Source organism: Asterias amurensis, chromosome 14, assembly GCF_032118995.1.
Source record: "Asterias amurensis chromosome 14, ASM3211899v1".
NCBI classification, from domain to species: Eukaryota; Metazoa; Echinodermata; class Asteroidea; order Forcipulatida; family Asteriidae; genus Asterias; species Asterias amurensis.
In genome coordinates, this window is record NC_092661.1 from 19,743,104 (window position 1) to 19,756,593 (window position 13,490).

The following is a 13,490-nucleotide window of genomic DNA, read 5'->3' on the forward strand; positions in this document are numbered from 1 at the left end:
AAGGGTTTACAAGGTGCTACGGCGCATCCAGCAGCCACTGCCAGGAGTATACGATTCCGGTGCGAACCCCCTTCTCACTAGCGATTAGTGTTACTGGGATCTTTTCGTGCATTTCACAACGCACGGGATCAACGGCTTTACGTCCCATCCGAAGGACGAAGCAATCATGGCAATAACGAGTGTCTTGCTTGAGAAAAAGGTGTCACGACTCTCGGACCCACACTCTGCTGATCATAAACATCAAAGCTTAAGTCCGGTGGTATCAACCTATACGCAACGACAAGCCACGAGTAAAAAAAGTACATTGGGTGAATTATTCACAGACCATTGAGTCCACTGTCGTTGCTAAGTTTTATGTTGTCAAACCTTTCAAATATTAAAATCAAGCTCTAGGACTAGTTGATCTAATGGATCTACTTGAATATAAGTAGACCTACTTTACATTAGTAATCGTTAAATCGATGAGGATGTCTGTATCTTTGCTAAAATGGCTGCAACTGCATTGAGAATAGTGTTGACATTGGTTAATACTGCGCTTCTACTTATAAGTACATCGTGAAATCTGCCATGCTATGAACTGTCAAAGACCACACATGAATAACATTACCAGATAACCCGAAGCATTTTTTTATAAAAATAGAGTGCACTTTATAATTAATTGCCATGCAATGAAGATGCATGAAGCGAAAGGCACACTTTCAAGGGACTTCATAATATGTTAAATCTTTTTACTCTGACTTTTTTAAGTAATGGTGTGTTTTTTGTTTTTTTGTTTTTTTGTTTTTTACACAGGACCGTAATGTAAAACAGCTCTTGTGCTGATTTTTGTATCCTGCATAAATAAAAAAATAAAAAATAATTAAAAAATAAAATCAATTTTGACAACAGGTTATACGGTGAAATATGTGCTTAAAATACACGTATACACGTATACACTTGGTAAGGGTTTCAGAAGTTCACTGATGTTAGGAATGAATTTGAACCATTCAAGTCAATGATAGCGAGTGAGAATAATAGTGTGAGAGTGTTTAACATTGTGTTCATTTCTGCTCATTTTGACAGCCATGAGTGTTGTTGAACCGAGTCAACAGTTTTGTTGACTTGCGACTTGACTTGACTTGGACAAAAATGACGTGCGACTTGACCTGACTTGGACAAAAATGACTTGCGACTTGACTTGACTTGGACAAAAATGACGTGCGACTTGACCTGACTTGGACAAAAATGACTTGCGACTTGACTTGACTTGGACAAAAATGACGTGCGACTTGACCTGACTTGGACAAAAATGACTTGCGACTTGACTTGACTTGGACAAAAATGACGTGCGACTTGACCTGACTTGGACAAAAATGACTTGCGACTTGACTTGACTTGGACAAAAATGACGTGCGACTTGACCTGACTTGGACAAAAATGACTTGCGACTTGACTTGACTTGGACAAAAATGACGTGCGACTTGACCTGACTTGGACAAAAACGACTTGACTTGACTTGGACAAAAACGACTTGACTTGACTTGGACAAAAATGACTTGCGACTTGACTTGACTTGGACAAAAATGACTTTCGACTTGACCTGACTTGGACAAAAATGACTTGCGACTTGACTTAGAGTTATAGTCGGTCGCGCGATGGTCGGGCGTCGGAAATGTTGACGCGCGATCATAAAAAGACACGGTTTTTACGCCTCAGTCTTAGGATTGCGCCCAAGATTTCCGTCGCGCGACCATCGCGCGACCGACTATAAACCGGCCTTTAGGGGCTCCTGCGTCGTCCGACGCATGAGGCAGTCAACGCTCTCCAGGCAGATCGGTCTGCAGTCAGTGACCTGACGTCGCTCCAGCCTCTATTGACCCTATGAAGGTCCTGCTGGATGGTCTGGTGCCAGTTCATTTTAGGTCGGCCTCTCCTCCTCCTTCCCGGCGGGTTCCACCACAGGACTTGATTGGCGAGTCTCGAAGGGGGGAGCCGCGAAACATGGCCCAGCCAGTTCATGCGCCGCCCACAGATTGTATTGGACACTGGAGTTTGTTGTGATCGATCTCTGACCTCCTCGTTGCGGACGAAGTCACTCCACTTAATGCCCAAGATCTTCCTTAGGCATCTTGAGTCGAATGCATCAAGTTTCTTCTCTTGACTTGATTTTAAGTGCCAAGTTTCGCAACCATAGAGTAAAGTAGATAGCACGTTGGACTTGACTTGGACAAAAATGACTTGCGACTTGACTTGAATAGAGCAAAGATGACTTGCGACTTGACTTGACTTGAGGAAAAATTACTTAGTTACAACACTGCATTTTGAAAGTTTCGATAGAACTAATAGTTGTATGGGATTTGAGGCATTGCATGGTGAGGTATATCAACATTGGTTCGCGGTATATAAACACCATGTGTATTATTATCTACTTGCCAGATAGAGATTGTTCTTTAGAAAACTGACTTGCTATATATTCAACTGCCGCGGAGTAAATTTTGGATTTTTCAGGAGTCTTATCAGTTCTGTGAAGACCTGTCCTGCTTTAATAATAATAATAATAATAATAATAATAATAATAATAAGACTTGTAATGCGCACATATCCACCCTGCTGGGTGTTCAAGGCGCAGTAAAACCAAAAACAAAACAAAAACAAAACACAACACAAAGAAAAACAGACACAACAAAATTAGTCATTGAAAACCTGTGACATAAGATAAGTTTTGAGAAGAGACTTGAATTTTGCAGTACAAACACAAGATCGAAGATTAAGTGGTAGAGAGTTCCAGATGCGTGGCGCGGCTACAGAAAAAGACCTGTCACCCCATGAGTGTCGAGACTTGGGTTCAATGAGGAGAAGCATAGAACTTGATCGAAGATTCCTTGATGGAGTGTAAACGTGAAGCAGTTCAGAAATATAGTGGGGAGCCTTGCCATTAAGAGCTTTGTGGACAATGAGCATCAGCTTGAAGATGATTCGTTGAGAGATAGGCAGCCAGTGTAGTTGTTTCAGAATGGGGGTGATAGAACAGGATTTTCTAGACAGTGTCACAATGCGGGCAGCAGTATTTTGGAGCCGTTGAAGTCGGGAAATCTGGTTGTTAGGAAGACTGTAGAGAAGAGCATTGCCGTTGTCAAGACGAGAAGTAACAAATGCGTGAATGACCTTTTCAGTGGCACTTTTGTCCAAGTACTTGCGAATCTTACCTATATTCCTGATGTGATATGATGATAAACGAACAATGTTGTTGATGTGTGGCTGAAGTGTCATCGATGAATCAAAAATAACCCCTAAGTTCCGAGCTTTCAGCGAGGGAGCTATCCGAGCATCACCGATGGAGATGTATGGCACTGAAACCTTAGTTAACTGTTGACGTGACCCAAATAGAAGGAACTCTGTCTTATCATCATTTAACTTCAGGAAGTTTTGTTGTGTCCAACGTCGAATCTCTTGGATGCATTTCTTTTTAAATAGCCTTGACGGAATAATCAGCAGGGACTTACGCCTATAGGATCGATTAAAGGAACACGTTGCCTTGGATCGGACGAGTTGGTCTATAAAAAGCGTTTATAACCGTTTGTTATAAATTGCATATGGTTGGAAAGATGTTTTAAAAGTAGAATACAATGATCCACACAAATTTGCCTCGAAATTGCGTGGTTTTCATTTTACTTTGCGAACACGGTCGGCCATTTATTTGACTCCCATAAATGGCCGACCGTGTTCGTCGACGAGGTAAAGGGAACACCGTGCAATTTCGAGTAATACTTGTGTGGATCATTGTATTCTACTTTTAAAACATCTTTCCAACCATATGCATTTTATAACAAACGGTTACAAACGCTTTTCAAAGACCAACTCGACCGATCCAAGGCAACGTGTTCCTTTAACTGCGCTACCACGGAGTTGGTTCTTAATTGTATCAACGTTTCGACTTGCTCTAGTCATTGTCAGCAGGATACATCAGTGGCTGTTATTAAAGCCATTTTACACTTTCGGTAAACAGTATTGTCCAAAGGCCCACACTTCGTGTAACAACTTATATAAAAAATAACAAACCTGTGAAAATTTAGGCTCAATCGGTCATCGGAGTCAGGAGAAAATAACGGGGAAAACCCACCCTTGTTTCCGCACGTTTCGCCGTGTCATGACATGTGTTTTAAAAAATCTGTAATTCTCGAAAACGAGAATTGATAATTGTTTTAATGTTTTCTCGAAAAGTAAAGCATTTCATGGAATACTATTTCAAGAGAAGTCTTCCACCATTACCTTCTGTAAGTTATTTGTAAATCTGTGAACTTTTCTTTTTTTTCCCGTGCCGAAAGTGTATAATGAAATAATTAAGTCTATTGTATTTTGGGTTATATAATTGTCGAAACAAAAAAACTAAGACGGGAAATAATGAGAATCAGGCATGGAAAGACCACTTAGAAAAATACATTTTAAAGCATCTTACTGCGACTGAAACCACGCACATGTCCCTAATGATATTCAGAACGGACAATTGAATAGCCTGTGATAGCCTGCGTTGTTTAAAGATGGGCAGGATATTGGCTGTATACTCTTATAAAACAAGGAGAATATGACGTTCGCATCGTGTTGTGTCACGGCAACCAAAGTCTCTCGTTCTTATAATATTGTTTGACTTCCTGTATAATCCCAACGAGGCTTAACGTCTTCATTTTCAATATTGGACTTGAAATAACAAAAGGAAGTTACTTACTCAAGTATCGCTGCTTCAAGTTTCCAATTCAACGTCTGATCACGAAGAGGCGATCTCTTAACCTTCGGATGCCTCAACCGCTATAACTTTGCTGATTACACGACAAGACACGCCAAACTTTACTCTTAAATAACTCCATACCGTGTAAGAGCCTCACAAGATGAGTAGCATTGATGACCAGGATAATGGGCAGCAAGGATGGTCAGCCGAGGGAGCCTTCGAGGACCAGGTTTGGTTACGAGCCGTCTATGGTATCATAGCTGTACTTGGGATCACCGGTAACTTCTTGGTCATGTTTACTGTAGCAAGGGTACCATCGCTACAAAATCTGACCAACATGTTCATCGTGAGTTTGGCCGTCTGTGATTTCATCGTATCCGTTTTTCTCATACCGCTACATCTCGGTGAGTGTTAACTTATTATTTTTTTTAAAACGTTTTCAATATTTCCTTGCAATCAAAATAACTTCTTACAACTTTGTGAATGCTATTTTTCATATGCACCCACCACCTTTGTGATTGGACAACTGAAAGGCACTGGACACTATTGGTAATTACTAAAAATAATTGTTAACATAAAAAGTTACTTGGTAACGAGCAATGGGGAGCTGTTGATATTATCAAACATTGTGAGAAACGGCTCCCGATGAAGTAACGTATACGTTGTTTTTTAGTCAATTCTCACTGAAATATTTGAATTGATTTCGTGACCTCAGCTGAAGTCTCGAAACCAAGCATCTGAAAGCACACAACGTGTGCGTCATTATTCTTTCGCAACTTCAGCGACCAATTTAGTTTAAATTTTCACATGTTTGTTATTTAATGTGTATCTTGAGATACACCAAGTGAGAAGACTGGTCTTTGACAATTACCAAAGTTGGCCGGTGCCTTTAAAGGCAGTGGACACTATTGGTAATTGTCAAAGACTAGCCTTCACAGTCGGTGTATTTCAACATATGCATAAAATAACAAACCTGTGAAAATTTGAGCTCAATCGGTCATCGAACTAGCGAGATAATAATGAAAGAAGAAAACACCCTTGTCACGAAGTTGTGTGCATTTAGATGGTTGATTTCGAGACCTGAAGTTCTAAACTTGAGGTCTCGAAATCAAATTCGTGGGAAAATTACTTCTTTCTCGAAAACTATGGCACTTCAGAGGGAGCCGTTTCTCACAATGTTTTGTACCATCAACAGCTCCCCATTACTCGTCACCAAGAAAGGTTTTATGCTAATAATTATTTTGAGTGATTACCAATAGTGTCCACTGCCTTTAAATACCTCAATGTTTATTTCACTATTTTATCCCCTTGCCGGGAAAGTGTATATATTCTAATATTGTTGAAGGGAAGATTATGCCTATCATTGCAGACATGACAAATGTAATTCCAATTTGCTACAATTGGATGAAAGTTCACAATTACCAAGAATCCACTGAAAACGTTTTACCAAGTTGTATTTTATTGTATTTTAAAGAAAAATTCAAATTTTATCGGACATCGTCTTTAGAACTTTCGAGTTTAATACAACAACAAGGTCTGTCTGGTCTGACTGATCGTCACAATGATTTGCTCTTGGGTTTTTGGGCAGTCACGGACGAACAAAAAGGAAACATGACGGGTAAACGATACCTCACAAAGCCACATTGTCGAAACATAACAACGACCATTACCGGTGATGTGATTTCCCTCTTTCTTTTCAAAAAATTACCATAAACAAAGGTGAGGTTCGATTTTCAAATTTGTACTGCACAAGGACCTCAGTTCCATAGAAATAAGTTATTTTGTGACAACGGTTGGTTTTATGGTTTAATTTAATTAAGTAACACTGGTTTGATTTGTGTTCAAGTACATTTTCAATCGGTCACCAACAGTATTTTGTATACCAAAATTGCACACAAATTTAATTGTAGAGATGGCATAAAAATGGCATAAAAATGTAATTGAAGGCATAAAAGCATACGTCAGTTATTTTGTTAATGGTTTCTCAAGGGTGGACTGAAGAGGCGATTGGAAATTCGGCAAATGGCTTTTTCACAGTCTGTTATTCAGACCACAAACACAATTAAAATGTCATAGCCATTAACTGATGGAAACTATTTATTGAGGAATATTTTAAAATGTGTTGACTTTAAAGCTGCCACGTCAGTAGCGTATTCAGTTTTTCCATCGGTTGGGACTGGGGGAGTAGGGGGGGGGGGGGGTAGACGGAGTCAAAGACAATACTGATTGCGAAAAGGGGAAACTGCCTTGCCATGTTTATACAAGAATGAAGTATATTATTATGCAGGCCTGGCGTGCCATTCCTGATGTGGTTTCTCTTCTCTTAATGGTCCTAAAAGGAACCATTGAGTATCGTCTGCTGATTAGTTATACCAAAGTGAAAAAGAGCATTCTACTCTTTATGGGTCGCCGTTTGTCAATACATAATATTGCTATGACTTGTTCGACATGTTTCACTGTGGATAGAGTGATTGGATGTAAACCATAGAAAGTGATGCCGGACATGAAAAATTAGGCATCTTAAAACATGTTTTACAAATGATCCTTTTATTAACCATCAAAAAATGTGCACTCACAAATCATGGTTTATAAACCTTAATAAGACTGTGCACTCACAAACTGCGATCCATATCTTATTTATTGACAATACATTTGAAAACATTGTTAAATATTATTGAAAAGTACTATTTGGAAAACCTTAAGTTTTGCTCGACCAAATAATGAATATTCCAACACACTCATCAGAAAGACTATCGATGACTAAATTTAGAGATCGGTTTTATGCAAGATAAGAAAAAGCAGTGCAAGCAGACTCAGTTTTACCTTGATGTCATCCATCTATAAATTCATAAACACAATCGACATTTCACTGAAGTCCAAGTCAAAACGTTTTCCCACATTGTCTTTTCAAATTCATTGCAGAAGATCGCAGTAGTCTGATGAGTATAATATAAAAGAGCCATCCAACTTGATTCCCGTTTTATGATAATCGTTGATGTTCAATGATGTCATCGATGTTTTTATCAAATTAATTTGTAAAGGTCTTGATATTGATTACCTAAAGGAACATACATAATTGTTTTTGCTAACAAAACAGTTGCTGGCAGTGTAAGAACTTTATGTATTCCACCATAAACATAAACCGACAAACCTGTAGAAGTTCGAGATCGATCGGCCATCTGAGTCACGAGAAAATAGTGAAAAATTCTCACTGAGCGATAGACTCCAAACGGGAAATTATATTGATCTAATTATCATCAAATTATACATTTCAGATATAAATATTTCCAAAGATTTTTTCTACTGTCGTCTTCATATCGACCGTGTAGTTTTGTTTTAAATCTGTGATCTTGGACGAGCTTTGTTTTCTAACCTATTCTGTAGGCCGTTAATGTTCCTTTGAAAACAAAAACGTTCGACGTTGAAGAAGTGATGACTGCCATTATTGAAATCAAATTAATTTGTTTTAAGATAAGATAAATAAATTAATGATTATAAATAATTATAATGATAAGATAAATTGAAATAAATTCTCTTTAGGCACTAATTGTGATTTTGTTCATTAAGGAGCTACACCTTTTACCGGAAATGAGGTTTTCGAACCGGTATTATGACGTCCGGATATTTTACATTGAAATTAATTTTGATTGAGAGTTTATAAAACTTGATCATCGTGTCAGATTACAAGAATAACAAAGCGTGCGGGAAAACGTCCTTCGTGGCCTAATTTTACGTTTGTGCTTAGAATATTTGTTATTTTTTTATTTCTTTATTTCTTTAAATTCAAGCTAAAAAAATCATCTGCGCAATATTTTCTTTTCATTGAGAGAGTGGAGAAAAAACAAATCTCTCCGCAATGTTTTAAATTAAATTTTAGCTTGTGTCAGTATGGGAAGTCCGGTCCTAAGGCTGTTTTATGAAAACATTTCACTGCCCAATCCTTAGAAAATTCTTGTTTTTACACGAAGGAAAAGAGCAAATATTTACCTTGTCTTATGTCTTTATTGAGTGCCCCGTTCATTTTTGTTCCTTATCTTGACATGTACGTCCGCTAATAAGTTATTCGATAGACATGTAAGGTTTTTTTTTTTAATGGTATCGCCGTTTATCTAAAATGATAATCTTTTGAATAAGACATGTGTTGTTCCTTTTAGCGTCTTCGTTTTATTATCTGAACTGGTCATTTGGAAATTCTAGTCCTTGAAATTATTCAAATTGGGTTGCAAAATGGATACTTGGAAAATGTACACAATTGTCTTTATATACGTATAGTTGATTTAACTTACTTTTTGAAGATCGCAAACTGTTGATTGTATCAAAAGAGATATATCTCTTTTGATGCAATCTACACGACATTTCCCGTTGCATTTGTTTTGTTTTGTTTGGGGTGTTGGGATGATATGTTGGGGGTATTGGGGAGTTTGTTTGTTTGTTTGGTTGGTTGGTTGTTTGTTTGGTTTGTTGGTTGGTTGTTTTATATGTTCGGTCGTCTTACACAAAACAAAGTTAATTGAGTGCTGATTTAATTTATCTGTACAGGTTTTGTGATTCCCGTACCCAAGGGCTTTGGTGGTGAGCTTCTGTGCCGTCTTCTTCTCTCCAAGTTCCCTCTGTGGGCAAGCTTCGTCTCCTCTGTGATGTCATTGACTTGCGTTACCTTAGAGAGGTACTTCAGTATTGTGCATCCTTTAAGATATGAAGTCGTCTTCACTGTCAAGAAGGCCACCATCATGATCATTTGCATATGGTCCATGGGTATCGTCATGAATAGTTACTTTTTGTACACGTATAAAAACACTGACGTGGGTAGTTGTGTTCTTAATTGGCCAAGCAAGGCCTGGCAGACATTTTTGGGAATGGCCAACTTTTGCGTCATTTACTTAATACCATTGACGATACAGGGCCTCTCCTATTGGCAGATCATGAGTAATTTGCATAAGAGTGCCATGGCTATGCGCCAATCACTGAGCGATGGCAGAGAGAACCAGCTATCAAGAGATCTTCTTCGTGCTCGTAAGAAAGTCATCAAGATGCTACTGATCGTAGTGGTGACATTTGCGATTTGTTGGGCACCAAATCAGTTTATGTTCTTCGCCTACATGTGCGGTTGGAACCTGGACTTCTCCGCTTGGTATTACCACGCAAGTGTACTGATAGCATTCTGTAATTCCTGCGTGAACCCGTTCATTTATGGGTTTCAAAGTAAGCAGTATCGCAGAGCGTTTCTGCAGGCATTAGGTAGTCCCAATTGCTGCCATAACGCGGTTGGTGGTCAACAGAGGGCATCTGGGGGTGTGATGAGTGTATCTGGTGGTACTGCTGGGATCAGAGAGCACTATGCTAATAATAACAACAACCCTTGTTTAACTAGGGGATACCAAAACTCTCACCATGCACTCTAAGAAAATACAGGTTGGACTGAAACAGGTTGGAGTGAAGGGTTGGAAGATTGTAACAAAAATAATAGACAAACAGGAAACAGGAAATATATTTGTGTGACAGTAGGCCTATAATGTATTTCCCCGATCAGTTTTTTTCTGAAATTGCGTAATCATTTAAAATGTATTTGAACAGCCCTTTGTCTATTTCCATACTGAAGCCCAATTCTTCTACTAAAAACTGTTCCTCACTGAACCAAACAGTAACGAAGATAAGAATAGTTGTTTAAAACAAAGTATATCAAGTTTGTTGTCTGTACATTGATTAGGCCCACTTTAAATCCAATAGCCCTATAAGATGTTCAAAATTAATAGTTACTATACTTGATGTGATGTGTTATGTGTTGCCTGTTTTTAGTGGCAGGTATTCTTATATCACATGGATTGGAATATCCAAATGCAAAAACTTCACACGTAGGCCTAAACATTATCTATTTCCTATTTTGTAATAGTGAGCACATATATTATGTGGTAATATTCAAACTCAAACCAAATAGGCTATAAGTCACTATAAAAGTAACCTATCACAAAACGTTGATGTCATTGTATCTTCACATAGTTGTTTACATACTCTGTATAATTCATCAAATAATTATTGTACTGCAATATTGTAAGAGTAGGTATACCAATTTAGTCAAATGAATAAAATACAAAATACTTAATTTCATTCTTCATAATAACTGTTTGTATTTTATAAGTATAAGTAGCCAATAGTACGGCACCAAAATATTAGATCGAAGAATGAAACTATGAATATTACAAAAATCGGAAATTAAATAGATAAATATCTTGTACTGTCCACATAAATAAAATAATGTTATTCAAACTCGAGCTGTGCATTTGCGCTGACATCAGAATTTGTACAAACAACATACACTCTAAAAACCAAAGAGTTTAATTCAACACTTGCATGAGTTCGGTGAGTGACTACACTTTGAAAGTGTTGGATCCAGCATTTTGTTTGTTAAATCTAACATTTTAAGTTTTTGCTCCAACGCAAAAGGGTTAATTCAACAATTTAAGTGTTTCAACATTTCTTAAAAAAATCCTTTGAATTGTTCGATCAGCTTTTTTAATGTTAAACTGGCACTTATTTTCTTTTTTTCCTTTGCCATTCGCATTTTTTTCCCCTGCCAAAATAACTCTTTTATCTGGTATATTCGATAACGCGAGGTGCGAGGTGAAAGATTTTGAACACATCTTATGCAATGATCTTATGACAACTCCCTTGTAATTGTGTAAACAATAACATTAAGCATTTGAAACCCGTTGTCCGGGATAAAATATATCTCACGTCGTTCTTGGTCGCTCCGGCATTCAATGGTTTTCTAGTACTACACTTAAATTTGAGAAACGCCGGATAGTAATGTTTTTTTTTAACCCGCGATGTTTTTACTGAATATGCATGAAACCAGATACCGACCGACCCGATCGAATTTTGATCACCACGCGTTGCTTCTTTTCCACATTTTTCATTTTAGTCGGTTATGTTCAGGGACTAAAAGGTCTGCAATCCTACCCTTAACAAATTACACATAATAATAATAACAATAATAAAACAAATTTATACCGCGCTGAATACTACGTTTCTAAGCACACATCACATTTATGCCCTGGTTAAAGTTATAATTTCATTTTTGAACAGTAATCTGATAAAATTTATTATTATGCGACACCACTTTCGCATAACAAAGGTTTATCTGTAGGTTCTGGGTTAGCCGCCTCCTTATTCATGGAATTATAGAAGATACATTTATATGAATCAGAAGTGCTTAAAAAGTATGTTTTCTTCTAAATTTATGCATAAAGAGGCTTGGTTTTTCACCCCCAAACGCCAGAAAGCTTCGCCCCTGGACCCCACCAGGGGCCGTAAGGCCGGCCCCTGGACCCCACCCAATAAATTGGTTCGAGCCCTCCCCCCCCCCAACAAAAAAAAACAAAACAAAAAAAAAGCAAAAAAACAAACAAAAAAACAACAACAACATAATCCTGGGTGCGCCGTTGCAAGTGTTGGATTCAACTCTTTAGTTTTTAGAGTGTTGATTGGTTGCTATGGACTGAATATAATCTGATTCAAAATGCCTGTCATTTAATTGATTCCTCCTACTTGTAATCTACATTCCCCAGTCCTCCTACTTGTAATCTACATTCCCCAAAGTGTAATGGTTGCTATGGACTGAATGTAATCTGAGTCCGTTCAAAATGTCTGTCATTTTATTGATTCCTCCTACTTGTAATCTACATTCCTCAAAGTGTAATGGTTGCTATGGACTGAATGTAATCTGAGTCCGTTCAAAATGTCTGTCATTTTATTGATTCCTCCTACTTGTAATCTACATTCCTCAAAGTGTAATGGTTGCTATGGACTGAATGTAATCTGAGTCCGTTCAAAATGTCTGTCATTTTATTGATTCTTCCTACTTGTAATCTACATTCCTCAAAGTGTGATGGTTGCTATGGACTGAATGTAATCTGAGTCCGTTCAAAAAAAGTCTTGGTCATTTTATTGATTCTTCCTACTTGTAATCTACATTCTTCAAAGTGTGATGATTGCTATGGACTAAATGTAATCTGAGTTCGTTCAAAATGTCTGTCATTTAATTGATCCCCCTACATGTAATCTACATTTGGTTTAAGCAATTAAAACACCTTTGCATGAATAAAGTTATTTGCACTACCCACCCCCTCCCCCACCCCATCATCAAGTTACACCACCCGTCCTCTTCACTCGATCTCAGAAATTCAATTTCTCAAACCTTGTACTAAGGTTTATTCATAAAACCATCAAAAAACCTTTGATTGATATGAAATATTTTGACAACCGAACACGTACTGTTCTCGGTTAGCGTCTGTCAATGCTTGTTATGTTGAGTAAATCAATATATACAAAATACCAATAGGCAAAGGATAAAGAAGTCCAGGTCATTTATCATGGAATATTTTACAACCGAACACGTATTGTTCTTGGTTAGCGTATGCCAATGCTATTCTGTGAAAAGCGAGACACAAGAATAAAAATGTCACTACAAGTTATGAATAAAATCGTGAAACGTATCTTTGTTTCTGTGTGTTGTTGATTAATCACGAACTCCATTTTTCTCTTACTTGTAGTTTTTTTTTTAGGCCTGTGAAGTTTTGGTTGTGGGCATTCACACACGAGACACAATTTTGTAAAATGTAATCGTAATGCCCTAGGAAAAGAATATATGCTACTGCCCAACGGTTAAATTCTCATCAACAAAACTCTGATTAATACTGCAGCGTTGTTTGTGTATGGCAATTAAAATGGTCGATAATTAGCACTTTGGTTTGTTTTCAATAATACACCAACAGTCACTTGTTTTAAATTT

General features: G+C 37.7%; 1 protein-coding gene across 1 annotated transcript; it reads left to right on the forward strand.

The window, feature by feature from the left end:
• The first annotated feature begins 4,862 nt into the window (after positions 1-4,862).
• On the forward strand, positions 4,863-10,720 carry LOC139946746 (allatostatin-A receptor-like). The gene is made up of 2 exons (XM_071944411.1): positions 4,863-5,106; positions 9,242-10,720. Exons 1-2 carry the CDS (start codon positions 4,863-4,865, stop codon positions 10,102-10,104), a joined length of 1,107 nt encoding a protein of 368 aa, XP_071800512.1. The 3' UTR covers positions 10,105-10,720.
• The last annotated feature ends 2,770 nt before the right edge of the window (positions 10,721-13,490 follow it).